Source organism: Egretta garzetta, unplaced genomic scaffold (genome assembly GCF_000687185.1).
Source record: "Egretta garzetta isolate BGI_Z169 unplaced genomic scaffold, ASM68718v1 scaffold190, whole genome shotgun sequence".
Classification (NCBI taxonomy): Eukaryota; Metazoa; Chordata; class Aves; order Pelecaniformes; family Ardeidae; genus Egretta; species Egretta garzetta.
The window spans coordinates 2,938,399-2,966,197 of record NW_009258272.1 but is presented as its reverse complement, the minus strand read 5'-3'; the positions used below and the strand labels follow the sequence as shown (position 1 = coordinate 2,966,197).

The window sequence follows — 27,799 nt, the reverse complement described above, 5'->3', positions numbered from 1 at the left end:
AGTGGCCGTGCTGTCACCGTCCGAAAGCCTCCACGTGTCAGTGATGAGTTTTGAGTGTATTGGAGCTGCCTGTGGCCAGTTTTGGAAAAGTTGTGATTCTAATACTCCGCTGGTGTAGGACAGCGTAGCAGTCCTGGAGCTCAGCGGAGGTGCTGGCGATCCACTAGCAAGCATCGTCCATCCTCACACATCTTTGAGGCCCTTGGCTCTAGCCTTGGCTGCGTTGTCGGCTCCTTCCTCGTGCAGCCGGTATTGATTGCCCTGTTTCTGCTCAATTAACCTGGAAATTTCCCATGATGAAAAACCAGAAATATATGGCATGATTGCTGTCCCACACCTTCCCTTCCAAGAATGGGAAACTGGTCGTAGGCTCATCTCACCCTAACAGAAGTGAAGTGCTGGTAGGAAGGAGAGTTCTCCACCCAGCAGCATCTTCACCGCCAACGTCCCCCTGGGGAAATTCTTTCCTTTCCCAAACCACGCGGCCTCGCCTCTGGCTTGCATGGCAGCAGGGAGCTGGGACTGGGCAGGGAGGCAGCAGGGATGACTGGTTCTGCTCCCTGTGCCAGATTGGAGCATATTCCTCTGCTCTACACCAGGGGCTCGGTAGGCCAGGAAGGGGAAGAGTGCTTCTTTTCCATCTACTCTTCCTGCGTCTTTCCTTCACATATGGTGTGCTGCAAAATACCAAGGTAGCGGTTGTTATTATTTATAGCTGCCAGTAGCATTCTGGGCGTTTTACAGAAGAAATATGCCAGGTGCCTCCTTTCAAAGAGCTCACAATTAAATGTTAGAGGCTAGCAGTGCCTGCTCTCAGGGATTATACATCTCCACTTGGCTGATGTGACTTGACAGCTGGAAGCCACATTCTGATGGCTTTCCTTCTTTCTTGCTTTCTTCATTAAAGGTGTCAGGTTATCTTTGCGAAAGAATAAAACCTGCTTCCTGACCCCACACACAGAGCAGATAGAGCAATTTTTTCCCTTACCACCCTCTGCCAAATTGCCTTAACCCTGCCCTGGAGAAGAGAAAGAACAATTTGACGGTCTGTGCCCATTCAGTTGGCAGCTTTTCTGCTAAGCCTGTGCAAAGATGCCATTTGGTGCCAGCTGTAGTGATAGATTTGTGATTCTTCGCTGTTGCGGTTTCTTATGTAACGCTGTAACTATAGCTGGCACTTGACAAAATCCGTAGCTCCTGTTCTGGCTCGGTCGCCCATGATGCAAGAGCAAGGTAGTATGGGTGGGTTTGTATCTCTGTGGGCTTCTGATCCTGAGACAGGGCAGCCCAGAGGAATTTTTCAGCCTGGGTTTGTCTTCGAAGGGTGGGATTGCTCTGAATGGGCCCCAGCTGCCTCTCTCAAAGAAATGACTTGAGAGCATGGGAAGAGCCAGGAAGGAGGGACTGCCCCATTTGGGGAACGTTGCCTTGCTTCGGGATCAGCTCGGCTCCAGCCGGGGACTCCCCAAGGGACATTGGAGTCATGTCTCTGAGGTACCCCTTGGGTGATGCACAGAGGCTGTAGAGAGATAAGACCTGTAGAATACAACTTAGCCATAGGCAAGTGTCCCCGAAAAAGTGAACAGTAATGGCTGTCCTATTATTAACCAAATAGATACGATTAGAAATTGATGTATTTAATCACTCCCAGCCAGGGTGGAATTTGAACTCGTGACCTAGAAGTAGTAGCAGAGTTTTCAGCTGCAGGGGAAAAAAAAAAAATTGAAGGTCAAACAGGACTTTTCCTGCTGGGCAAAATAATTTATTGCAGGTGAAACAGCCTCAGATATGTGGTAAATTAGGCTGTGCATTATCTCATGGATAATAATTTCTCTCTGATGTTTGCCTTCTTGTGTGCATCTTTATTTTGGGCTCTAAATAAGATAAGAAGCACCAGAAATCTCCCAGGAATAACAAATGCATTTTCTTTGCTTGATTGAGGAAAGAAATATTGGACAGACATATGTTATGCAACAATTTAAAAATAACTCTCTTGTAAAACTTGGAGTGAGCCTCAAATACCGCAGAAGCAGCAGAAATGTGTTATCTACCTTTTTATCAGTGGTGTCAGCCAGTACAGCTTTTTTCAGCTACTTCGACTGAACTATTGGCCTGATCATTTCCTGGGCATTTTATTTGAATATATTTTCCTAGGAAATAAATTCAAAGTCTCTGTTAAATTTGGAGCTACCCTCAAACAGGCAAGGATTTGAAAAGAACGCTGCAGTAAGACTAAAATACCTGTGCTGTCCTTAATACCTCGTTGGGTACAGCGACAGACAAGACAGAAGCCTTTTAGATGTATCGTTGCATGGCATGCAATGCCCTGAGCACACTGCGGGCCCAAGGCACCCATCATCCGATTGCTTTCCCCAAACCTGAGCTTCATCCTTCTGGCCAGAATCTTCTTGAATGCATAGCGACATTGGGCTTCTCCGTGCTGATGCCCCAATTCCAGCATTTTCCTGGAGCTTTTTGTGATAGGAGGGGCGAGGTGGAAATAAAGCTCATTCTTTTCTGCAAATGGTATCCCAGTGAGGGTGCCTGGAATTGGGCACCCCAAATTATCAGCCACACCTGAAAATACTGGCCCTGAGAGCTCAGTGCAGTAAACGAGATCTTTTATTCACAGTGGTACAGATTTTTCTGAAATGTAAGACCAGTTGCAGATGTAATGACAATAGAGGAAATTAGCTCATGATGGGATTTTAGAAAGAGGCTAGTGGAAATATGTTCAGTAATGTTCAGTTATTAAACCATTAAAGATCCCACTGGAGACCAGCTAGTAGGATTTCTCATAATCTGAAGTGGCTTAAGGCAAAACACAGAGCCCCTAAGGAGGGAAATGACAAAATGTTCCTTTGGAATAGTCACCTCATCTCCTCGCCTGTCTCTGCGTGCTCTGCTGTGTGGCGTGTGTGACAGCACACGCGTCTCTCACACGTGTACGCATGTACATATGAGCTTCCTCCCGCCTCCCCAGGAGCAGCACCTCGGGAGCGCCACGGCCCCCGTGCCCGTACCCTCCAAAGCAGAGTTTCGGCGAGGAGAGATGGTAGAGGTGAAACCAGAGAAAACTGCAAACATCTGTGTTTGCTTGGGGCCCAGTCTAAACCCTGCTGAAAATGCACATAATAACTTCCACTGGCTTCAGCAGCCTTTGGATCAGGCGATGCGAGCGTCTGCTCCTATGGCTCTGTTTACCATTTTGGTGGGATTACACGGAAACAGGAGGGTATTAAGTTCTGAAAATCAGGTCTTGGCTCAGGCCTGTTGAAAGGAAATCCTAGAGGTCAGCTCTGGATTCAGGGAAGCTGAAGAACATTATTCTGCCAAGTTGATGACCCTAAACTGGGAAGAGCTGATGAACCTGATGAACTGGCACGGGGCTGAGGGTGGCAGCCAAAGTGCTCACAGCCCCGGCAATAAATAATCAACATCCAAAAGTTGAGGGGTGGTTGTTAGGGCCCCGAATGCTGTGCAGGGTGTGCATCAGGCACTTCTCCTGCAGTGTGGTCTGAACCAGCTCTGGAGCCCGCGCGGGTTCTGCTGCTGGCAGTCCTGCACAGAGAAGCCATGGCACAACCGGGATGTCGTTAACCGTGTGAGTAATCAGGCAGTGCTCGTCGAGAGGCACGATGCAACAGGCAAGGGTTTGCCAGTGACGATGATGGCCTTTAAAGCAATTAATCTGTCCTAACCTGCCTGCCGGTCGTGTTACTGTTTTCTCCCTGCCATACCGGTACACCGGAGCACTGTCCTCAAGTGGTGGATACTCGCACCATTCCCTTGAAATCAACAGAGAAGTGCGGGCTTCCACCAGTTGGAAATAGGGCTTTCTGCATGTCATGTCCTAGATCTTTCTTTCCTCAGTCAAAACATAACAGCCTTCCCTCCTGCTGCAGCCGCCTCTGAGCGTCGAGCAGCACTCCTGTCTCAGCTTAGGGGCTGATCGCAGCGGAGAAGGAGCAAACACAACAGATTTTCCCCCTCCTTCCCTGCTTCTAATAGCAACCAGGTGCTCCGACACTTAACCTGTGTGCTGCCGTGAAATTGCCTGTCTAGTGCAAACACCCATGTGAGGCCCTGGGCCTCTAGGATTTACTTTATCCCAGGATTTGTAACCCAATCTCATTTAGATCCTCCCTTTATATCACCCACTTTAAAAATTCTTAATTGTTGTTGTTGTTTAAACATGAAAGTAGAAAATTATCTGTTGACATTTTTGTTTTCTTTTAAGAAAAAAACAAGGAATATCTTTAAGGCCTTGGCTGCAAACTTTGTTTTTTATTAGATGTGCTACTGTGTTTTAAATTTGTACCAAGGCAAATACTTGGATGATTATATCAAAGTCTGCTGGAGTTAATCAGTTGCATATATATCTATATGTTTGCTATTTAAAAAACCTTATGGTTCTTGCATGAAGGACAGAAGAGAGCGGTCTGTGTGAAACCAAATGTGTTTAAGGTCCTAAACAGGACCTGGCTTTCGGAGCAGAGGCGCTACAGCCGGGCATGTAGCTCTGTGCCAGGGCACCCTGTGCAGGCAGGGAGCTGGTCTGAGCCACAGATGCCCACATTTGCAATTCAGAGGAACAGACGAGCAGCTGAGTTGCAATGGTTTAAACCTGGAGTATTTTGCTGAGGTCTCTGAGATTTACACCAGCGTAAGTGAGAGCAGAGCTGCACGCTAATTGCCTGGTTTGATTTCACAGTGATTATGAGAGGTGGTGGTGACTTTGGTTCATAGAAATATTTCACGGAGCAAAGGGTGTTTTCCTTTTCCTAATAGATTGGATTCCTGAACCTTTGACTTCAGTCTCAAATACGTGGGGTCTCATGGTATTGCATAAGTGGGTAAGGTGGGTTTTTAGGTGTTACTGGAGATACCCTCCTCATACGGTCAGGAGCAAGCGTTGAGTTTGGGCATTGTCTTGATGCTACTGCTTTGAATGGTGAGACTCTGGGCTTCAGAGAGCAGAGACACCTGATGGTACAAAACATACCCCACCAAGTGTTCCGCTGAGATCATCCCTTCGGGTCGTTGGCTGCTCTGTCATTCTTCCTCAGAAATATCCAATTCAGGTTTAAGCTGGGTTTGGAGCAGAAATCCACTGTCCAGTCCCCACTCTCCCATCCAGCCTATGAGCGTTCATTTAATACTTCAAGTACCCCGTTTTGATTTGCTTGTAAACAAACAAATCGTAAAAAAACTGGAGGGCACCAAGCAAACCTACCGTCCCTGTTGGGACCTATCTCATCACGGGTACAGAGAAAAGCCTCTGGGAGACTGCTTCCTTGGCGTTTATGTCTTCTGAGTCAGCTCGGTGTCTGGGAGAGAGGCAGGAGACTTGTTTTGAGGCCTTTGCACCTGCCATGTCACTGGGCTTATCCAAACAGCAAGAGACCGGACCGCAGCTGAAAAAACAGCCCATCGCAAGAGCTCGGGATTTTTGACGTCCTTCTTTTGTTTACAGCATCCTGCCCCTCATCTCTCCCGACTGCAGAGCTGGGCAGGAATTCTCTTCATTATCTTCTGCCGTGCTTCTCATGCCATTTTTATTAAAAGAAGGAAAGGCAAGGTGAGGGGGAGCGTGTGCAAGAGAGGAGATAAAAGAAGAAAACAGTCATATTTGCACAATCAATGCCAATGCAGGAAAAAGGACGGGAGTTGGGGAGCAAATCTATTCGGGTTGTCCCAAAGCAACCTCATCCCCTGGGTTAGTCTTTTTCAATTGCTTTTGGAGCACCTGAGGATGGAGGAGCCTGCAAACACCCCGATGGCATTGCCGAGAGGTAAAACCCAGCACAGTTTAATGACCTGCTATCTAAGCAGCAATGAAGAGAGCAGCACTAGCTCCTCCAATCTAGAAACAACGAGCCCTGGTTCAGTGCCCAGGACTGGGAAGCCCTAAGTATGTCTGAGCACTGCAGTGCTTCTTCACTGAGTTAGTGGGTATTTGGGGTAGTTCAGGACCTCTGTAAATGATGTCGGGATTTTCAGTGGCTGTGAGCAGCATGTGGGGTACCAACAGGATGCTCCAGGCTCTGGAGGATGGGACTGGAGATGGCATAGACCTTCGAGCTTTTCCATATGTGTTTGTATTTGGTCGTTGAGCAGCTGATCCAAAGGATTGTAACAGATGAAGATGTGCGGTCGCTGCTATTTGGTGCCAGCAGATTTCCTGTTTTGCTCGGCAAGGCTTCCTTGATAGGGAAGAAGAGCAAAGGCGATGGTGTTAGAGGGAAACGGGGACGTTGCTGGCAGACCGGGGCTCGTTCTGGGCTGTGGAGAGCTGTCCAGGAAATGTTGTCTTTTGGCTCATGAGTTTGGTGGCTGTTTAAGGACAAAGAAGGATGGGTTCTTCATGAGGACCCTTGAGGTGCAAAATTTGCCTGTTTCATATGGCGCTGCCTCTGACAGCCATAATTTAATTGGGGATGCCTAAGACCTTGTTGCCTTGTCCTTAAATAACAGGAACACTGTCTGCTTTCATTGCTTTCTGGCTATTTATGTTTTCATAGGGCAGAAGCTAGGATCAGCCTTCAGGACATTTTCAATTTTGTTGGAAACAAGTCTTTGCTGTGTAAAAACCCTCCCTGCTGTTATTTGTAGTAGAAAAAATGTAGTACCATGGTAGTAGGTAGAGAAGCGTGGGATGTTTTGGTGCTTCGAGTGTGTGCTGTGTCCCCAGGTGCTGAAGCCCTGTAGTGGGCACAGAGCAGGTGCAGTTGGGCCAGTGGCAGCCCTTGCAGGCCTGCTGGCACTTGAAGGCGTGCATGTTCCTGCCGTAAATTCAATGATCCTTCAAACCCACCTTCATCTGAGTAGAAAACTACTTCCCAGAGGTATAGTTTTTCCGTAAGTTTTACAGGAACACCCAACTGAAAGCAGAGGTCCCTTGCCTGGGGGGCACAGCAAGATTAACTCGACTGCCCAGCCTCCCCAGTAAAAACAGGAAAAGAATTAAAGGGTTTTATATTTCTGAACCCGGATCTGTCACTCGCCACAGCAGACAGGAAAGTTGCCCTCATGGTATTTCACACGGCACGTCCTAATTCCCCCTCTAAGCAGAGGGCTTGAGTCATTGCTTTTTAATAAGACTGCCTCCCCACGGGCGGAAGCTGCAGCGATCAATGCGGCTTACTCAGTTCTCGAAAAGGTCATTAAAAGACCATAGATATAAATTTAAAAGAGTGTTTGTTCACATCCTTAATGTTAAAGATGTTCTTCTGTCTCACTTCCTTAAGTAGCACTGTACAAAGCCGGTGTGCGTTGGACCTGCCTGACAGCAGAGTGGAAAGAGCGCAGTATCACTGCTGGTGTGCCATCAGCTCCGAGGGAGGGCGGGAGAGAAAATAAATGGTCAAAAATCACACTTTTATCACCACTTGGAGCAGAGCTTGTTTTGCTGACATCTCCAGATACAGTCTGTAGTGTCGACCTTGGTGCCCCATAACTATATAGGAGAGAATAAATTCTTCCCCCCCCCCCCCGCCCTTCCGTCCTGCATTCCTTCCTCCCGCCCTCTCTATGGTACTGGATTACTGCCTGAAGTATTGCACATAGCATCCCTTTAGCAGCTATATTTTTCCGAAATATGGGTACTGTGAAAGAATGCTAAACCTCTCAGTTGCTGCCGATATGATATATTTAACAGTTCAGGAGGATATAAGTATCTCAAGTTCCAGTTGTTGAGACATGAAATGCCACGTCCAGCTCAATCAGGTTTTTGCCACTGGTTGCATCAGGCCAGGGTGAACTGAAAGCACGATGGCTTGTGTTTGAATTTCTAAGGTGGCTTTCTGGTGCTCTGTCCAGGCACATCTCCAGCTCTGGCTGTGTGATGCTGCAGGGCACCCCTGGAGCACGTGGGCTCCCATTTCTGATCTCCTCTGGGCATGGCTGGTGTGGTGGTGTCACTCCTGAGTGTGACAGCCTGGGCTTCTCTGCTGTCCCCAGCGTGGGAAAGGTTGTGAGGCTCTGGGCTGGTCTCGACTGGGTGGTCTGAAGGGGAGCTGGGATGAGGGTGGGGAGGACTGGCCCCACAGCTGCAGTGTGGGATTGGAGAGCTGGCTCCCAGCCCTGATGTTGCTTTACAGTGCCCATATATCTCTAGGCATTTGTCTTCTTTCTCTCTGTATTTTAACCTGAGACAAGGATATTACGTTCATAGCTCATGGGGTATTGTGAGCATAAATCAGTTAGTGGCTGTGTAGAAGTAAGGAAAGCCAGGCTGTACAAATACCTAAATGTATGTGTAAGGAGTCAGGTATTTTGCTCATCTCCTTTTTTGGAGAAGAAATGGCCTTTTTTTTTTTTTCCTGTCACTAAACTATAAGGATCATTTGCCTGTCGGGACATACCACTTCTCCAAGAGCATTCCATTTCTGAGCAGCAGGCTGCAGTTGGAAATCGCCTCTGGCTGGCATGCAGCAGGTGACAGGATCAGAGCAAAGCCACTGCCACAAAGCCAGCAGCCACTCTTCTCTGACGTCTACAGGGTCCCCTCCCCATATGCAGTTCTGCATTCACAGTCCATACAGTTAAATATGCCAGAGTTCTCCCCACCTAATAACTTTCATTTCCAGTTTTCTGTCTTATTCACCCACATAGACATTCATTTCCAATCACCTAATAATTCATAAACACCATATTCTCTCCCGTGCTTGATTTCGTACTATGTCTTCTTCCATTATGTTCTGCCAAATTCCCGCCCTGTACAAAAACAAATGTGAACCTTTCCTGTTTTCCGTTTGCTTACATGTACACACAAGCATACACAAACACTCCCACATAGGAAAACACGCTCACAGAGGCACACTTTCTGCTGTTAGCCAAATGCCTGCCCATCACCTATGGGGATTGGTGGAAATCACAGAAAAAATCAGAACCTAAAAACTACTATTTTGCACTCGCGCATGTGATCTCAGTGCATCAGAAAGCAGCACAGCTTTATTTATTTTGTAGCTGTTATAGCTGCTTGAACTGCTCAGTTGTTAACGGTCTTTTCTAAGAATTGAACCTTTTTTGTGGTTAGCAGATCCCCAGTGGCAAAATCTACATTTCTGCGAGTATACTTGTTAATCTTAAATATTTTACGAATGGTTTTGAAGAAAGGTCTTGAGAAATAGCTGCTCTTTAATAATCAAAGCTTGCCTCTGCTTTGATTTCATCAGTATATAACAGAAACTTCCCATCTTATTACATGGATTTATCTGGGAGTAAAATCTAGAGGAAACTCGCAGTATTATAGATCAGTGTGTGTTTGGCCATTGAAGTTATTTCCTTTTTTTGGGTTTTTGGGGGGGGGGGTTGTTTGTTTGTTTTTTGTTTTAAACAGGTCCCAAGGGTGAAGTTTGGAATTTTTCACATTGATTGAATAAACACTCATACCAATATCTGGGTAGATTCCCCCCAATCTGTAGGTGAATTAAGATAGTGTTTGTGCTACCTGAATCCTCAAATTTAACTAATAAGAGCTACAAACTATTCCCAACAGGAATCAGGTGAATCATAGAATCCTAGAATCCTAGGTTGGAAGGGACCTCAAGGATCATCTGGTCCAACCTTTCTAGGTAAGAGCACAGCCTAGACAAGATGGCCCAGCACGCTGTCCAGCTGCATCTTGAAAATGTCCAATGTGGTGGAGTCAACCCCTCCCCTGGGGAGATTATTCTAATGGGTGACTGTTCTCATGGGGAAAAATTTCCCGCTCATGTCCAATTGGAATGTCCCCAAGAGCAACTCGTGTCCATTCCCCCCTGTCCTCTCCATGGGACTTCTTGTAAAAAAGGGGTCTCCATCTTCCTTGTAGCCACCCCTTAGGCACTGGTATGTGAAGAAGCGATGAGAAAGGCAGTTGTATTGTGTTTTCGTGCCACGGAGTCATTCTTTCAGTGACAGTTATTTTGCAGGCACAGTATCCATGAGAATCAGCTTTGTTATATAATATAATGTGTGATATTGGAGTTTAAGTCATGCTTGTTAATTCAATGAATGTTGTAAGGAGACACTTATTTCACAAAGATTCCAGTAACTACAGTCCATTGATATCTACTTCAATGGCTTTGGTGCTCTAGGTAGTAGATAGAGCTCTTTGTAGGACACAGCTCATTAATATGTGCTTTTTGACGAAGTTCCTGTGACAAAAAGGCATGTATCTTATTGTCAGCCACGGGGGCAATAGGAGCATAGTAAGTAGAGGACAGGCATGGGTTTGGAAGGGGCTGGGTTGCCTTATGGGCTCTGCAATTAGCCTGGCTGATGACTTTGAGCAAATCATTTTGCTTTACAAATTGGCACAATGAGGATAATGGTAATGAGTTTCTTTGTGGAACGTTTGGAGTTCTGATAATGTAAAAGACATTGTAAGGGAGCTAAACATTTATATTAGGCTTATATTATTTCTGTATTGCATATAAAAAATTATTTCTCATTTACAGATGCACAGGATTTAGGTAATTATGGCTTTGCATAAATATGCAACAGTATGCTAATTGTACCTGTGAATATTTTGATGCAGTGATCCAGTGCTGTGGCGTGGATCCTATTTTTCGCGCTCTTCTGGAGAGGAAGAAACCTTCTTCTTAACTCTGCTGTTTTAATACCCCTATGCAAAGTGGGTATTAAAGTGCAAACTTCTTTATCTATCACTGAAACATCCCCAGTCCAATTCTGTCTTCAATCAATAGGCAAATTCCCTCTGGTTCCAGCTGCAGCTGGATTGAGCTCAGGGATGCTCAGGAAGGAATCAGTGTTTACAGGGTATTTTAAGTTCCTTAAATGAACTGTGCCGCAAACTTGCAGGTAACGGTGTCCCTGACACGGAGAGACGGGAGCAAAAAAGTGTCCGAGGCTGAACACAGTGAAGCACAGGGCTGGGTTCTCAAACGCTGCCGTGCTATCGACTGTCGGTGATGCTGGTATCATCTCCCACTGCACGTGGTGAGGACTGATCTGCTGCCACGGTGTCAGTGCAATGCCATCTCTACGGTGGGTAGAGGTGCAAGCAGCAACACACCACACTGTGTGATTTTCATCAGCAAATAGTTTAGCTGTCAAATAGTCAAGAGTTGAGCCTATTTCAGAGCCGTGCATAAATCAAGCCTGGACGTAGGTAGTCCTGGTGGTGCTCACAAGAAAAAGACGCCCAACCAAAAATTAATCCCATGAAACCAGGGCAGGAATATTCTGAGGACCTGATTGAACTAAAACTTGCTTTTTTTGGCAGCCAACCCTCATTTCTGGACCTCCTTCTCTGCCCTTTGCTACTGACTTTGTTGTACTGATCACTTAATATTTCCTTTTGTTTTGCAGGGAACTGAGCGATAGGACCACATACACATACCAGGTCGTCATTGTTTCCGGGACGGAGGAGAGCGAGCCTTCCCCTGCGCTTGTGTATATCTCTGGAAGTGGATACTGTGGAGACGGGATTATCCAAATGTAAGTCTGGAGAGAGCAAACAGATAAATCTGGGCGCATCTACTCAGCCAGAATCTGAGACTAGAAAGGAATTGATGACCTCTGATGTCTCCTTAGTTTAGGCTGGCTCTCATCTGTAGATAATGACTCATGTGCTTGATGATTACCAGGATGATGACATTTAATTGGAACTTAGGCCCTGCTATCCTGGCACCAGTAGATACAGACAGAGATACAGATAATGGAGTCCAGACAGCAGGATCGATATGAAAGTACGTTATATGCTGTTTATGCTATTTGTTCATGTATCCGTATCTTTATACATGTATATGACATTTCCTATATGGAGCTGAAGTAATTACTGGAAAAATTCACGCAGCCTTTGTTGCTGGCTTTACACGTGAAGTCCCATGTGTCTGGCAGCTGGTGGACAGGGTAAAACCCCTGCCACGTGTTGGGCCAGGTTCCTGGTACAACCTCTTGTTTGACCGACCACCGGAGCCGGGACACGTTTGGAGGTGATAGATTTGGCCTCTGCGGGAGAGTGCTGGGAATTGCATGTTCTCAATCAGCTCCTCCCTCTCACCGGCTGCCAATCCCCAGACCACCGAAAATGTAAAACAATCATTCACAACTATGTTAGGGTTTATTCTTTTACTATGCTGGCCCTTAAGGCCACCTGCTTCAAAGCTTCCCGGCATTAGGTAATTTAATTATTTAAACTATGGAAGTAACAGCAAGCAAGTGCTTAATCCAGCCAGTATTATTTGCTTGAAATAATGCTGATCAGCGATCACAGAGTACAGCTCTGTCGGATGATGTACCTGGCAGTGAGTATTTGCAGGATGAGGCCCAACAGGCAGGGAAATCAAAGAGAACAATCCAACGACATGAATCCAGGGCAGTCTTGGAGAGAGAGGTGAAGAAAGACAGATTAATTTTGCTTTCCATAACTTTTCTCCTACTGTTATGTTTGCACATTCCTCAAACATCACTTGTGGCTTTGCAGCAAGCATCGAACAATAGCTGAGCTGCCTCAGGAGTGAGCAGGAACCAGACTCTGTCACAGCTTGGTTGGTTGTGGCCCCATTTGCAGCTGTGGCAGCCCCTTTCTCATCTGGTTCGCACTCTTCTCCCCCCACGCTGCTGCAACCGTGCGGGCTGGCACAAGGCAGGACCCCGTCCCCAACACCACCTGCTCCCCGTCGACTGTTCTCCTCCGAGTGCTGTCACCTGGAATAGCCCAGCATCAGGCTTTATGCCTTGTTATTCCCATGCTGGGGTCACAGTCTGGCCCTTCCACATTTAATACAAAGACTTTCAGAGATTGCTGTTCTCTTTTTCGCCACCTGCTGAGTTGCAGCCACACCATCTCTGAAGGAAGTTGCTCATATCCTCATCAGAGAACAGCAAGTGGTATCCACATGTGCAGGAGAGAAGTGGCCAGGCAAACTTGTGAACCAGGAATGATGAAAGTCAGGGCTGGAGAAGAAAGGGAGAGGTATTTTAAGGGTCGGTACACAAAGCCGCTGCACTGGATTTCAAGGCTTTGGGGTTCTGCAGAGGGGTTGCAGCAATTGTTGGGATGATGCCATTTGCCATCTGACTCCTTTTTGCATGTGTGTGCCCTGCCTACAGAGACCTGGGGGAAGAGTGCGATGATATGAATAAGATCAACGGTGATGGCTGCTCCCTATTCTGCCTGCAGGAGTTATCCTTTAATTGCATCGGTAAGTCTGGCTCCAAGCCCTTCCACTCATGGTGGGCAACAACTCTACGCAGAGTGCAAGGAAAAAATCAACAGTATTTTCAGCATTTCCAGCTGAAGAGTTGTCATGGAAGGGAGAAAAAAAGGTGGAATTTGTAGGTTTGAAAGGCGAACATATCTTCCCAGCTTCTGGTCATTTTGATGGGAAATTGGTTCTTCTGGCTTTGAAACAGGCTAGGACTTAAGGCTAAGTCAGCCATTGTGGGACTGATCCAAAGCCCATTGAAGTCAGTGGGTGGTTTTCCACTGGCTTCAATAGGCTTTAGAGCTGGCTATGTGAGAAGACATGAACTGATTTTTTTCTAGTAAACAGGAGAAGGAGTGAAAGGGGAAGGGGCTGAGACCAGAAGCAAGTCCAGCTGAGGTCACACCTCCTTTGAGTTGCAAATCAATATCTGAGGATCAAAGGTCTAGCTAATCCCCTTTTTCAGAGGTGAAAACTACTTAATCAGATTTCATTTGCAAGCCTGGTTTGCTCTGATTAGCAAAACCTGTAAGCACAATGGCCGGAAGATGCTCGAGCTATCGGGGATAGCAGGGCTGCGGTTGTGAGCTTTACATATTAAACTCTCTAGGAATGCTGGGGGCAGAGAAGGGAAATGGAGACCAATTTATATGCTGCGCCTTCTGTGGGGCAGCCCTGCGATGTGGGAGTGCATTTCCCAAACAGGGTTCAGCGAGGTCTGGGCTTCGAAGGATGGGGAAGTTGCACAGATTCTGAAACCAAAGTTAATGTTTATAAAGGGTCAGCTTTTTCTCAAGAGATTTTATGAGATTCCTTATCTGGACTGACCAAGCAAATACTCTGTCCCATCTAGTGATTCCATGCCTTCAGCTCAGGGCATCAGTCCTAAGTAGATAACGTAATGTTGGCAAGACTGAAATTTGCTCTTTTTGGCAAATGGATGATTCTCTCTTGTGTCTGGCGCAAGATAGAGAGGACCTCACAGGCCCCATGTTTCCCTTGGGTGGTGAGCAGGGGACTGTTTCTCTCATCACAATGGCTACGTTTTTACTTCAGCATCCCACGCTGTGGGACTTGAGGCCTGATTTGGTGATGTGCTTATTTACATATTTACATATGTAAATTGCTCTTTTGAAATCTGAGAGGATTTATGGCCGAGGCTAATTGTGACTATTGGTGGTCTTGAAAGTGTTCTAAGTAACTTGCTGCATTAGAACCTCAAGCACCCAAATATATTAATCATAATATTTTGAAAGTGAGATAAACACTGATGCAAACGTTTTGGGTTCTCCAAAAGTCAGGCACAGTGTGAGGCTGGTTCCAGCAAGGCTTCGGGTTGGAGCTGTATGGTTGCCTCTGTACCCCCTGGTGCCTGAGCTCCGTGGTCCAGGTCTGTACTTTGACCATGTCCCAGCATTACGTTAGGATGTGACCCAGGTCCTCCCCTGTCTACACTGGTTCTCAAGGAAACTGGGTTGTGTGGGCTGGGCAGGAGCTGCATCATGCTCTAAGTAAATCCCCGGCCAGGAGTGAGAGTGGGGCGTCCCAAGCCTTGGGCCACACGGCGATGTTCTGCCAGGTGGGTGCAGGAGCCTGCTTTATGCCTGTGTACATCTCCAGGACCAGCAACAGGGCTGGTTAAGAGCATGGAAAAAATCTGTCAGGCAGCAATATGATTAGAAAATGGTGCAACTAAAACATACACATGGATTTTTCTACACCATGACAGAGGAAGTGATTTTTCAGATTTGCTTGTGTTGAAAAGGAAAGGGGAATTCCAGAAGTAAAAAGTTGTTTGTTTTCAATGGGCTTTGGAAGGTTGTGGTTTTGCACGGGTCCTGGATTACAAAAGTGAATGAAATCAAATTGTTTGTGAAATACTGAAAATGGGGAGTCACTCAGGTGAATCAAATCAACTGGTTCAGGGACCCAGACCTTAAAAATGTTTTGCTGCATGACTGGACAACTGCGGTGGTGCTGGCCTCAGTGTGCGTGCAGGGTCTGCAAGGTTGGACCAGCTCCTGTTCTGGGGCAAACAGTCGTCATCAAGTCCCTAGGAAATGTTCAGAGAAGGCAATACCTGTGCAACAGGTCCTGTCGGCTTTCATGGATGCTGGGCCACCTGAATTAGGCCATCAAGAGCTAGAGAGAAACGGCTGGCTGATCGTTCATACAAATGAGCAGTGCTGATTTGTATTCTGTTTTAACATAACAAGCATTAAAATCTTACCTGAAAACATAAGGATGTTGGGGAAATGAGTGTCTGCACATATTACATAATAAATAACAATTAAAAAGAGCAGAAATTCAGCATTCTGAATAACAATATCAGACTGGATGCTCTGACTTCAGCCAAGCAAAAGTCGTCTTTGAGGCTGGCAGGGAAACACATTTATACAGAATTCTTGGAAAATACAGAATGCTTGGGTCCCTGTTTGAGAAGCCCAGAAAAATAAGTGTAATTTATTTCCATGTTTACAAGGCTAACACATGTTATAATCCTGTAGGACAACAAGTAATTATTTCAGACAGTGTTATTTTTGCAGTGATGTTCTTGTTGTATTATGTAGCTCTTTAGAGCCCCGGGAATCACTCCCCTTCACCAAAGAATTCAGCGAGCCTCAAACACATGTTCAGATGCTTTCCTGAATTGGGGGCCTCGGGGTTTGATCTTGCAAATGCTTCCTTCCAGGCATGTTTCTGAACTACCACAAGGCATTCTTTAGACTTCAGCAAATCTAACCACAACAGGGAATGCAATGCTTGTCACAAATTGTCTGCAGGATTGGGTCCCACATGGCTGAAAATAATCACTAAACATTGTGTTTGCAAAGGCAGGGCTGAAGGGGCATCATCGGGGCAGGGGGGGTCCAGAGCAGGAGGTTTGATAGCAAAGCCCACGTGGGCTTCTTCCTTCCAAAGAGAGGCCACCACAAGTCACCTCGCTTGGTAGAAGAGAAATACAAGAGCCCAGAAAAAATATCAAGTTTTAGATTTAGAGCCATGAATCACAGAATAATTTAGGTTCAGAGCAGCCTCTGAACCAGGTCCAGGTCCAGGAAGGGCCAACTTCAAAGTTAGATCCAGCTTCAAAGTCGGAGCATGTTGCTCAGGGTCATGTCCACCTGCATTCTGGATATCTCCATGCAGGTGTCCCTCTGCCTCTCCTGCTCCCTTTGCCTTTTAGAATCATGAGGTTTTTTAAATTGGTCCAACTTCCCTTTCAAGAAACAACACAAGGCTCTCAAGACACTTTGCGCTACTGCCTGTAATGAAATTAGACTTTTTTTTTTTTTTTTCCCCTCCTCGGTTTTGTTTTCCCTCCTCCTTTCCTCTCTAATCAGATAACTGTGGATCAATCTGCTCTGCCACGGGAGGAGGGGCGCAGGGGAAGGAAGGAGGGAGGCAGGGAAGAAAACTGTGTGGTCTTACTGTCAGGCTGTCCTGGCCTTCCCTGAACACAAAGCCGAGCAACAGAAAGCAGATAAGATTAATAGCGTTTTCTTCCTGCAACATGCTGAAGAGTGACGGCGAGATTAATTAATTAATTAATTAAGCATCTGGCAGTGCTTCTTTTTTAAGTTCTGCGGTACGCTCACCCTTCCCCATCCTGAAATTTATCATCTCTACTTTTTTTCCCCTTTGCGTAGTGGATTTTGCATATTTTATCTCTTCTGCACAGAATCTGGTCCCACGGGGAAAGTTTCATTTGTAGGAGACAAGCGAATCAAAGTCGTGTCCGCTGTGACTGATGCGCCCCTCTCCTACCTCTTGGCTGCTTTTCTTTCACCTTGCTCGTGATTACTCCTGGGATAACTGATTTTTGCGATTACTGTGGATCTCAGCCAAGTTCAGGCCGATGTGTCCTGTGTGAAACAGGCCCCAGTCATAAGAGTTATGATTTGCAGTTGTGGGAACCCAGAGCTTTTTAGCACTTGATCCATTCCCACCGGCCCGTTGAGAAATGGGTGTCTAACAAGCAGCTGAGCACCTTGTCCTTGGTATGCACTCTCCCACACACCAACATTGTACACATGCATCTAGATATATGTGCAGAGGTTGAAAAAGAGCGCCGCTTTCATTTGCATTCCTTTTGTTGAGTGTGCTGTGCATTATGCATTGATTTAGCTCACCAGTGCTGAAGAAAGAGAAGGATATAATAAAAAAGATGCAGAGATCAATAAAAAAGAAGGGAGGGGGAGAGAAAGTAATATGAAAAGAGATGAGTAAAGACTGATAGACACATTGAAACACAGCTGGGAAGTAGCTCGGGAACTTCTATCTACCCTTAAGTTTGCCTGGTAATTTATGGGGGTTTCAGTTGCATCATATTGGTGTTGGTATTGCTACGCTTTATTTCCTTTGCTTATAAGGGACTCTTCACTAAAGCCTTTTTCCAGCAAAACAGGGCAGCACTTCCCCTAACTTCCACATGCGAGTGGTCCCACTGAAGAAGGTAAATGTTTAGGTTAGACACGTGTCTCCGTGGTTTGCTGGATCGGGGCCTCAGGGGTGTGAAAAAGAAAGAAAAGGCACAGAGTAAAGGAAAAGAGAAAATAAATACATCTAGCTTTTGAATTTACCACCAGTTTCTGGCATGCTTGAAGCATTAGTCACCAGTGGTTGTTCAGGGAGAAGTATGATTTTAATTTGACAATGATCCTTAAACACCTTTTCTTTTGCTCCTGCTTGGCCTCAAATGTTTTTTTGCTACCTTACAAATCTGGATCTCTCCTTCTCTTCCTCAGAGGCCTCTCCCTCCAGCTGTGAGCTTTACCTTTGTGGGATCTCTATCCTTTTACCTCTCCCATTATCCATAAATTAAGCATAGCACTTTCCCCTAATCTTATTGTTTGGCGGGCTGCATTGCATTCAGGGAAATGATTAATATTCATGAGCTTGCTATCTCTGTTTGGTGCATAATCCTCTAGGGAAATTGCAGTGTTAAATGAGTGACACAAACCTAATTTTATATGTCTTTTCTTTCCTTTCTTCCCTTTTCCTTTTTTTTCCCTTTCTGACAGAGGAGTAATGTGCTTAAAATAAATTGATGGATGACCATCCATATTCATTGTGGGCATGCTTTGAGAGGGCGTCTCGCTCCCATCCGCTCCCCCTCCCTTCCTCATACCCCTGCACAGGAACACAGCTTTGGCTGCCGAAACCACGGCCCCACACAGCAGCTAATGGTGATTTTGCATTCTTTCACGAACGCTAAATAGGCCTTGGCTGACCCTGCCGAGGGCTTTCAGTAGAACAACAGCATGGGAGAAACCGAGCCACCTTGCAAGAGAAACTCGGCATCTCACAGGGCATCAATAAGACTAAAGCATTGACCAAGGAGCTTGGGAAATAGTATTGCTGTCGGTAAAGAAGCCGAGGTTCTATAGCAGAATTCCATAGCAAATGGCGATGAATTTACTGACCGGGGCTATTCGGATGATATTTGTGTGAATCCTTCAGCTTAAGGCAAATACTTTGAAGCTGACTGTTTCCTGCAGCTCATGGGAGTGTGGCTACATGTTCTAAAATGTCTAAGCACTCATTTGGCAAGTTAGTAATCACAGCATCGTCATGAAGTCTCTTAAAGTGATTTTCAGACTGTCATCATTAATAGTGCAATCTTAGCAGGGCCAGCTGAGCCACAGAGCAGAGAGCAGGCATCTCAGGCAGCAAAATACAAAGGACGGATGCTTTTTTGTGGGGGAGAATGTGGGCTGGTGTGGTATTTGCCTGCATTTTTCTCTAGGCCAGTGACTCCAGCCCAGCTCAATCCAGCCTTGGTTTTCAGGACGCAGCTACAATGAGAGCCCAACAGAAGGATTATTCCTTTGCTTGTTGCATCCCTCGCACGTTACTCTCCGTGGATCAGAGAGGCTTCCACGGCTGGTCATGCTTCCCTCCTTCAAGCATTCTCCATGACTCAACAGCAACTTGCTGTACCTAGAGGATGATGCTGAGCCCAAGACCTTCCTTTGCAATCACATCCAACCACACGCACAAACAAGCAGTTCGTTTTCCATGGTGAATGGCACCACTGGGTTTTTTCTCTTGGGCTCCTTCCCAGCCTGCCAAGCCCGTGGGCCTGGTGTCAAGAGGGACCATGCTGGCCAGTCTTCTCGTGGTCGTAGCGGTTGCTGCATTGTGTGACAGAAGCCTCAGGACTTTCAGTCTAACAGCCTCCAAGTTTAGCTGATAAATCTATGTAAGTCTGAGGAAATACTGAAATATTCTCAGCACCACTTTTCTGATCTATCCAACCACCCAGGGAAGGAAACAAAATTAGGTGGGAAGAGGACGCGTGGTGTAGTGCTTTTATAACATGCCTGGTTGCCCGGGGTTAGGGGAAGACCATGTTGGCTCCTGTTGGCTAGCCGCAGAGCAGATAAGGTGTTAATACCACTGCCAGCGATGGAAAATATCTTTTTTCTTAAGTGACAAAGGCTTGTGTTCTTGGAGGTGAAATATCAAATTTCAATGCCGGGCTCTGCGAGGGACTTGTAATTGTATCTGTCTGCAGCACGCAGATCAATTGCATAATTATTGTGCTCCAACCGCTATATCATACCGATGAGCCGAGTCACGCCAGACAAAGAACAACCCCAGGAATGCATTTCCATGAAGCGGCTGAATTACTGGGGAGCTGCGCTCCGCAAATGCATTATGCCCGCCTGCTTGGTTCAGGAGATGCTCAGACACGATTGTCATCTTGTACGGAAAAAAGCCTCTTGCGAGGCCCCTGGATGTTCCACAGTAGATTGCAACACCTGTGCTGCCTTCAGTTCCAAGGTATCTGTTTTATTTCATTGAAGGAAAACGTCACCATTTATCGATATGCAACTTTATTCGGGAAGGTCTGCCCAAGCTCTGTGTAATGGTTTTCCTCTTTTCAAATCAGAATATCCAGGAAGGAAAATAACTCTCGAATATTTTACTGTAGCAGGAAATATCTCTGTCTCTGGCTTCTTCAATATTAAAGAAGAGATTAGCAGATACCCTGGAAGCAGGCCATGTTATTCACTCTCTTCCCACTGAAGCCAAAGGTGAAACTCCCATAGAAATAAATGGAGCAGGTTCTGCGATTGCTCAGCTGCCGGAATGATTTCTCCTTTTGTGATAGAAACCTCTGGATATGTTTCTTCTCATCTGTGAACATAAACACCAGTGCTGGAGATGCCAATTAAGTGATGCAGTGGTAAAATCAGGCTTCTGCAGAAGTTGCTGACTTAGGTGAGCCTGTGATTTGGCCCTCGCTGTGTCCAAAAAGGCCTGCGCGCCTCTGGACAGACCTTTCAGGGGTTAACATGCAAAGCTTGCTCTGTTCCAAGAATTTGTTACTCTGAGACAATACTTCTGCATTTTTGTCCCCCCTTTTTTTCTTTTATTTTTTTTCTCAGACAAACAGTTATGTGGCATGAGGCTTGTTATAGTTGGAAACATCCCTAAGTAAACAGCTGAGCTTAAAAATACTCCTTTTTTTTTTGTCTGGCCTTTTAAAAAAAAATACTAGTTATTGCACAAAAGAAGACTATGCTGATGCCAATCACTGCATTCTAGCTGAAAACAGGAAGCTGCCCCGAGTGTCTGTCCCCAGCACTTTGACCGTGCCACTCGGACATTAAAAGCCTCATTGGAGGATGTGCCCTGTGCTGTGAATCGGATCTTTTTTTTTTTCTATTATTTTTAATTTTTTTTTTTAATGAGATAGAAGGCTGCCTATCATAGATAAGTGTATATCCTGCATGTCTGCTTCCTGATCTCTACCAGACTTCATTCATTTTGCTGGGGATTTTCTAGCCTCACTTTGCACAGGTGACTGCGATGGGGAGTTACCTGGTCCGACAGGGGCTTCCCAGGTGCTCTCGAGATCCTCAGCCTTACCTTGTGCATCCTTTCATTTCCCAACCTCAGAGGAAGGGGTTGTATTTCAGTGCGAGAGGCTGCCTTTTGCAACTGTGCTTGGATGGCTTAAGAAGCAAGGGATAAATGGAGTTTGCATCGTTATCTGGTGCAACACAGAAGAGCACCAAAACCGTTCTGGATCTTGAAGCCTAACTGCAATAGTAAGCAGGCCAGGTCATGCCAGTCTGTTTCCCCAACAAATTCCCCTCCTCTGGGTTAACGGCTGCCACAGAGCACTCAGGGATTCCCAGATGCCACGGAAATCTTTGCTGAACTGGAGACTGCCTTTTCCCAAAGCAAGGGCAAGAGAGGGATTTTGGTTTGTCCCCAACATTTTTGTGCCTTCAGTAAGAACTTTGTCACAGAAAAGGAGCCTGGGCTGCCTGAATGAATAAATGTTCATGAGTTCAGCTCAGGATCCTCCAGCATCTGTTGTCGATCCCCCAGAGACACTGTCTCCTGCTGCCAGGTGCTATGCCTGCAGACATTTTACTCTTCAAGATTTAAGCTGGATTTCCAGACAACTGCTTTTTAATTTTTTTAAGTCCTTTTTCCTTGAGGACAAATCAGATTTCTTTCATGTTCCGTTCCACCATAACTCCTTCAAATCAGATTCAACTTTGATGTGAGAAGTCTCAGTGTTGATGAACGTAGTCCATGATGCAGGCCATATGTGACCAATACATCACTGTGACCTTCACCAGGTCTGGGGAGCCTATAGACCTCTGTGGAGACAGAAATTAGCTCATATTACCAAGGCCCTGGATGCATTTCATGTCACAGTAGTGGAGAAGTGAACAGAAAAGGCATTTTGCACCTTTATGGAAATAAAGATGTTAGCTACTGCTTCCTAGGAATCCACCACTCCTGACACTGCCCTCCCCGGCTTTGAGCCTGTAGGACTCTATGGATTTAACTGAGCTGTCTTCACACCATTGTGGAAAGGGAAGAAGCCTGTTAGTTTTTATTTTGTGAGGACAATCGTAGGAAGAAACAATCTGGTCGTTCTTCACTTTGCTCATGAAAATGTAAAGCCCAAAGCGTAACCTACCGAGATCCAAGACCACAGTAAGAATCAGGAGGCAGAGCTGGTGCTCAAAGGAGGAGCCTCTGCTTCTTTTTGGCAGCCCACCCAGTGACATACAGCGCTTAGATGTCATAGGTTGATGCCCTTGTCAGTCCCCTCGCCGGTGTCTGGGAAGGATTTAAAGATTTTGCCATCACTCAGAAGTAGGAAGCTGATGGGCAGGAAGGGTCTTCCCCTCTTCTCACCAACGCTCCCCTCGAAGCACGGCATTGCACGCTTCGGAATGGCCTGTCAGTAGCAGGACTTGCGATCTCCCTTAAAAGAAAACTAGGGTTGTAAAGCCACTTTCCTCCATCATTTTTCAAAGCACACAAAAGCAAGCGGGTGCCTAATCCCTCAGCCTTTGTGCGAGGTGTCATCCAGGCAGCGAACCCGCGCTGCGATGGAGGGCAGGGTGCCGCGACTCTCCAGGACCGGCACGGTGGAAGGGCTCATGACAGTGCAGTTCAGTAAGACTTTGTTAATCACTTAGGCAGTCTCCATTTAATTCAGACATCTCAGTCTCTCCATTCGGTTCCTCCCTCGGGTTTTGCAGACTCCGAGCAGACAGATTTATTGGGGTCTTAAGCATAATCAGGAACAAATTAGCCTCTGTTAGGATCACACACTGGCCTGGATCACAGCTATTCAAAGGCTGCCTTCCCATCCATGTGAGTATGAATTAAGTCATCGGATTGGAGTAGGTCTTGAGTATTCATTTATCCCAAACACATGATCTTATCAGAAGCCCATTACGTTTATCATCGCATTAGGAGGGAACATTCGGAGCCAGTGCAGGAGTATGTTGCCGTATAAATGTTGTGCTTACTTCAGTGCCTGCTGTGAAAATAAGTCAGTGCTTCAGGAAGGCCAGGGAAATACTGTCTGAACGCAGATGCCTAAAATTAGGCTGTGAGTTTCTGGGTTTGTGTTTGCATCAGAGGGGTGGCTGCACCAGGGATGTGTAAAGAGAGCGTCCGTGTGTTTGGGTGTCAGTGTTTCTGTCAGTGTGGGTGTGCAGCAGGATGCACTTGGGCGCCGGTGTTTCACTGTAAGTGTCTATCTGACAGCATATGTTTATAGGCTGAAGGCTGGGTCTTTTCATTATGGTAGGTATTTTCCTTTCTTTTGCTTTTCCTTTTCACAGACATAAACCCCTTTTAATAAAATGACAAAGAAACTCTTTTTCCAAAAATACATTTTTTTCATGTGTTTGGGATTTGTTTTTGAGGATTTTTGATTGCTGACTACAGTCTTTCCAGGGCTGAATATTTCTCAGAGATTTCTGCTGAGGCTCTCACTCAAACTGGGGCATAGTGCTCCGAGGCAGGTGAGCCACTAAGCTTCATCCTACTGTTCTTGGGTACGGCAGAGACCTGGCATACGCTTTGATGCGTCTCTGCAGAGAGAGGAGCAGAACAAGGGATGCAGAAGGATAAGGTGAGGGAACCAAGAGTTTGTCTCCATGGCTGTCACAGTTACATGCTCGTTCTGCCCCTTCCTTGAGCTGGCCGGACACCAAGCGTGCCAGGGGATGCCTGAGCCACACTGCTGTAGCACTCTGCCAGCATTAATAAGCCCTGCAGAGAAACAAGGTATGTTACAGGGATGTCCAAACGGGGGCTCTTGGGGCACATGCGGTTCAGTTCAAGCACACGTTGCCAGCTGGGTCGATATCAGATGAGGAGTAGCAGGACCCTGCTGGCATCAGGGCTGTTGGGCAATCCGGCCCTGGGAGGAGGCAAGGCAGCTGGGCTGCTGGGAGCAGCACTGCTGGTTGCCTTAGGGCCCATCTGCACATCCACCCTCGCCCCCTCCCACCATGCAGTAATGGGACGCCCTGGGGAGCCATTGTCATCTTTTGTCTGTGCAGCGCTCCACGCTCCTCCTCCCAGCTCTTCGAGGTGTGTGGTATATGTTTGGTGGCTTCCAGCCATATGAAGATTTTAAGATGTGACATGTAGGGTCAAGAAGTTTGGCCACCCTGGGAATATTCACTCAGATGCAGGGCTGCACTCATACAGCTGAACGGCTTCCAGATCCGTGCTGGGTCCTTTTCGCCAGCTCGGAGTACTGGGCCAGCAAATACACAGTTCCCCACACTTATCCACGTACACAAGTTGGCTGCAGAGGTCATGATGAAATGAAACCATAATGACATTCTTCCGTGATAGACTTCTCCATGCTTTCAAACTCACACTCTCTTAAGGACCTGGAATTTTTCACAGGGGATTGGGAGGAAGGGAGGGGAAAAGGAGTGAAAGTCATTAAATAATTGAATTGCAATAAACTGATTTTTTTTCTGGCTCATGATGGTATTTCACTGTGTAAACTAGGAGGAAAAATAAACAGGGGATTTAGTAGTTTGGAAGTAGCTCAAAATTGAGCAGCCGTTGGATTTTTTGACACCTAGCTCAAGATAGTCCAATGCTACCGACAGGACTCTCCTTAGGGATCATTTCCATCAGTCCAGCTAGCAGCTCTGGCTAATTTCCTACCGTTTTTTCAGCAAGCTTATTTGCCAGACAAAAATACAACAGGCTGTCAGAACTGGATACCTCTGGGGACTGGCAATGATAATACAATACAAAATAGGATACCAACAGGTCAAAGGTTTCCATTTCACAGAGTACTCTAATGACTGAAAGTCATTATTGCTATGCAGTCTGTTTGAAAAGAGTAGATGGATCTCAGTTCAGTTTTTAATGGGCCAGTGTTACAGAAACAACCTCAAAAATTTGGCATCTTTGTTGGCAGTCTCATTAGAGAAGCCACAGAATAAATGGACAAGGATAATAAAGTCTCCTGCTGCTTTTGATCCTTTCAGGTCAAATCTGAGTCATGTTGGTTGAAGCCGTGTGTGTATGTGGCGAGCGTAGCCTCACACTCTGTATACTGTATCTGCTCTTCGGATAAACAGGTCTCTCTGGCCCTTTGGTCACTACAACTGTGAACTTGGCAGTTTTCGCCATCCCTAAACTCCCAGTTGCTGCTGTTCTTGTTGTTTTGCAGATATCTTTTTAAAAACAAAAAGAGAAACATTGTAGACCAGACCCTCTGTTAATGGTTTTCCATCCAAGTTGGTGTTTATGCCAACACCCACATTGTCTCCCTGTGTGTGCTCTATCTCTGTTTTCTCTGTCTCCATCTTTTTAAATGGAGATAGATGAAATAAGCAGAAAACCCCCTTACATGAGGAAATATCTTGGGGGGATTACCCAATGCACAAATTGACTACTGTTGCTTGGCCTTTTTAAAATCACCTTGCTATTGCCTAGAAGCGACCAACGCTTTCACTTCCCAGTGATCTGGTCCAGCAGATACACAACCGCTGATGTTACCAGGTCCCAGCAACTAGATTGCAGACATGCTTAGCCAGGCCTTTGTGATTTCTCTTCTTGGCTTTCTCCTGGCAGATGAACCCAGCAGGTGCTATTTCCACGATGGTGATGGAGTATGTGAGGAATTTGAGCAAATGACCAGCATCAAAGACTGTGGCGTTTACACTCCCAAAGGCTTCCTTGATCAGTGGGCTTCCAACGTCTCCGTCTCACATCACAGTGACCAGCAGTGTCCAGGATGGGTGGTCATCGGTCAGCCAGCAGCAACCCAGGTAAGAGACACATTACTCCCTTTTCTGTCCTGGAAAGTGAAGTCCAGCAAGGAGCAACACTCATGAGCATAGTTAGATGGTCAGCGTTCACGTGTGATGTCACCCCTGCCTGTTAACTTCACCAAGGGACGCCCCTGCCAGCAGTTTCCCTCTTTCTAAGCCTGATTAGTAGTGATGAGTTGAAATGCAGTTCCAATCGTCGAACTAAAAACTGACTGAAGTTGTGGTCTGCTTGATTCAATAAGCTGTGTAGGAGTCACCTCGACTAGCTATCACCTAAAAGACTAGGGAGGCTCTCTGCAGCCAGCACAGGGTACTATCTTGTGGCGATGAGTTCTGAAGGCTAATGCCAAATAATACAAAAGAGCCTTCTTTCTTTTTTAATAGTTTTGTGTTTTCTGTCTCCCAGTTTCATAAAAGCACTCTATTGTTCTATTCTGAGAAAGGTCCCGTCCATTCCCAAAGCCATTCATTAGCTTTAACCCCCTTCTTACATGTCTCCTTTGTAACATAAATAGCTCCAGTTACCATAACTTTACCTTTTGTCTCCCTGAGAGAATTAGATCCAAATGAGTTCAAAAAAACATTAGATAAATGCCTGGAAAACAGAGCTGTACACAATGCAGATGCAACAGTCCAGATGCAACCCGACTGCAGAAAGCCCACATTGCTTGGTGTTGGTTTTTTAGGGGATACAGCAGGGAAAGGATCATCAAATATAAGAGCTGCTTCGTATATTCCTCCTTCAGCACCCACCGTTGTCCCTTGCTAGAGATAGAGCACAGTGGATATGGCAGACCTTTGGTTTGATGCAGAAAAGTTGTTCTTACAGTCTAATTATCTGGGAGGTGTCGTGAGTGGGCCGTGTGGCGAGTTTGGGCCGTGGGGCGAGGAATTCCGTGTCACAGATATGACCAGCAGATTTCTCCGTGAACAGTAAACGCTAAGCATTTCCAGTTGGCTTGCAAGAGAAAACATCTTTATCCAAGAGACTTGGCCTTGTTCACATTGCACAAGTCTGTAACAAATTAATGACCAGGTCAGTTTTAAATGCACAAAGCATGGTTAGCTGGCATAGTACCAAGACAGAATCCCGAGCCCAGTGTTGCCTTTTTGTCATGGTCTCATTTATTATTTCACACTGTTAAAAGGAACTTTCCTCTGGACCCCTACCAGTACCTCTGTAACTTCTTTCTCATTGGAGCTCCCTGTGCTGTAGCACAGTCCAAAGCCCACTGTCTCCAGGTCAGGTGCTGCTGGATGTGCATGTCCCCAGGCTCTCTGTCCCCGTGCAGCAGATACGCGGAGCTGCCCTGATTTTCTCCTAACGCCCTCGTAGAAATGCAGCCACACCATGCAGTAGGTAACATATGGTCCTGTGCTGGAAAAAACACCACCACGCGCACACACAACAGAAAGCCCTGCTGTGTAGCCACAACTCAGGCGTGTTTGTTGTACCCAGATGAGATGAAGTTGTCACAGCCTTGTTAAAAAAAAAATTTTAAAAGGCCCCAAAAAGCTGTTGTATTTATAGGCAGAGCACTAGCATATCACAGCCTGGCAGAGTGAATGGGAACATGCCTCCTGTTATTGCCTGGCCCCTGGGGAGATAACAGTGTGCTATTTACTTCCAGCAAAAGGAATTTTTGCTTTAGCTCAGCTGGTCCTATTACACCAGTTTGTGTGCATGGCGTTCATTGACCTTTTTAAGCATATATGTTTAGAAAGTCTTTGTTTTCCCTGGGAACAAGACAGCCTCGGCGGCCTGTGAAAGCACCTGACTTGTCGCTCCGGAGAGGTTAGGTGGGGCAGCAGGTCATCAGACTGTTAGCTAGCGGAGATGAAAATTAACCTGAGATCTCCTCTAATCACTGCATGTAATGATCACTGGTGTGTAAACAAGTTTGGCTTCATTATCTGCCCAAGCGTTGAGCCTTAGGGGTTTTTCTATATTGATGAAAGGAGCACCTTTCCTCACCCAGATACCTTTCAGAGCAGGTTGTGTGCTTGCTGGCGTTGTGCAAACTTTTCGTGTTGTTGCTGGGTAGTTTCCTGATT

At 46.2% G+C, this 27,799-nt stretch overlaps 1 protein-coding gene across 1 annotated transcript in view; it reads left to right on the top strand.

Moving 5' to 3' along the window:
* The window catches only part of PAPPA (pappalysin 1), a 178,676-nt gene that overhangs the window by 80,950 nt on the left and 69,927 nt on the right, over positions 1-27,799 (top strand). The window contains exons 8-10 of the mRNA XM_009634899.2: positions 11,320-11,448; positions 13,066-13,157; positions 25,545-25,741. Of these exons, the coding sequence (XP_009633194.1) occupies positions 11,320-11,448; positions 13,066-13,157; positions 25,545-25,741 (418 nt within the window). The remainder of the gene's footprint in view (positions 1-11,319; positions 11,449-13,065; positions 13,158-25,544; positions 25,742-27,799) is intronic.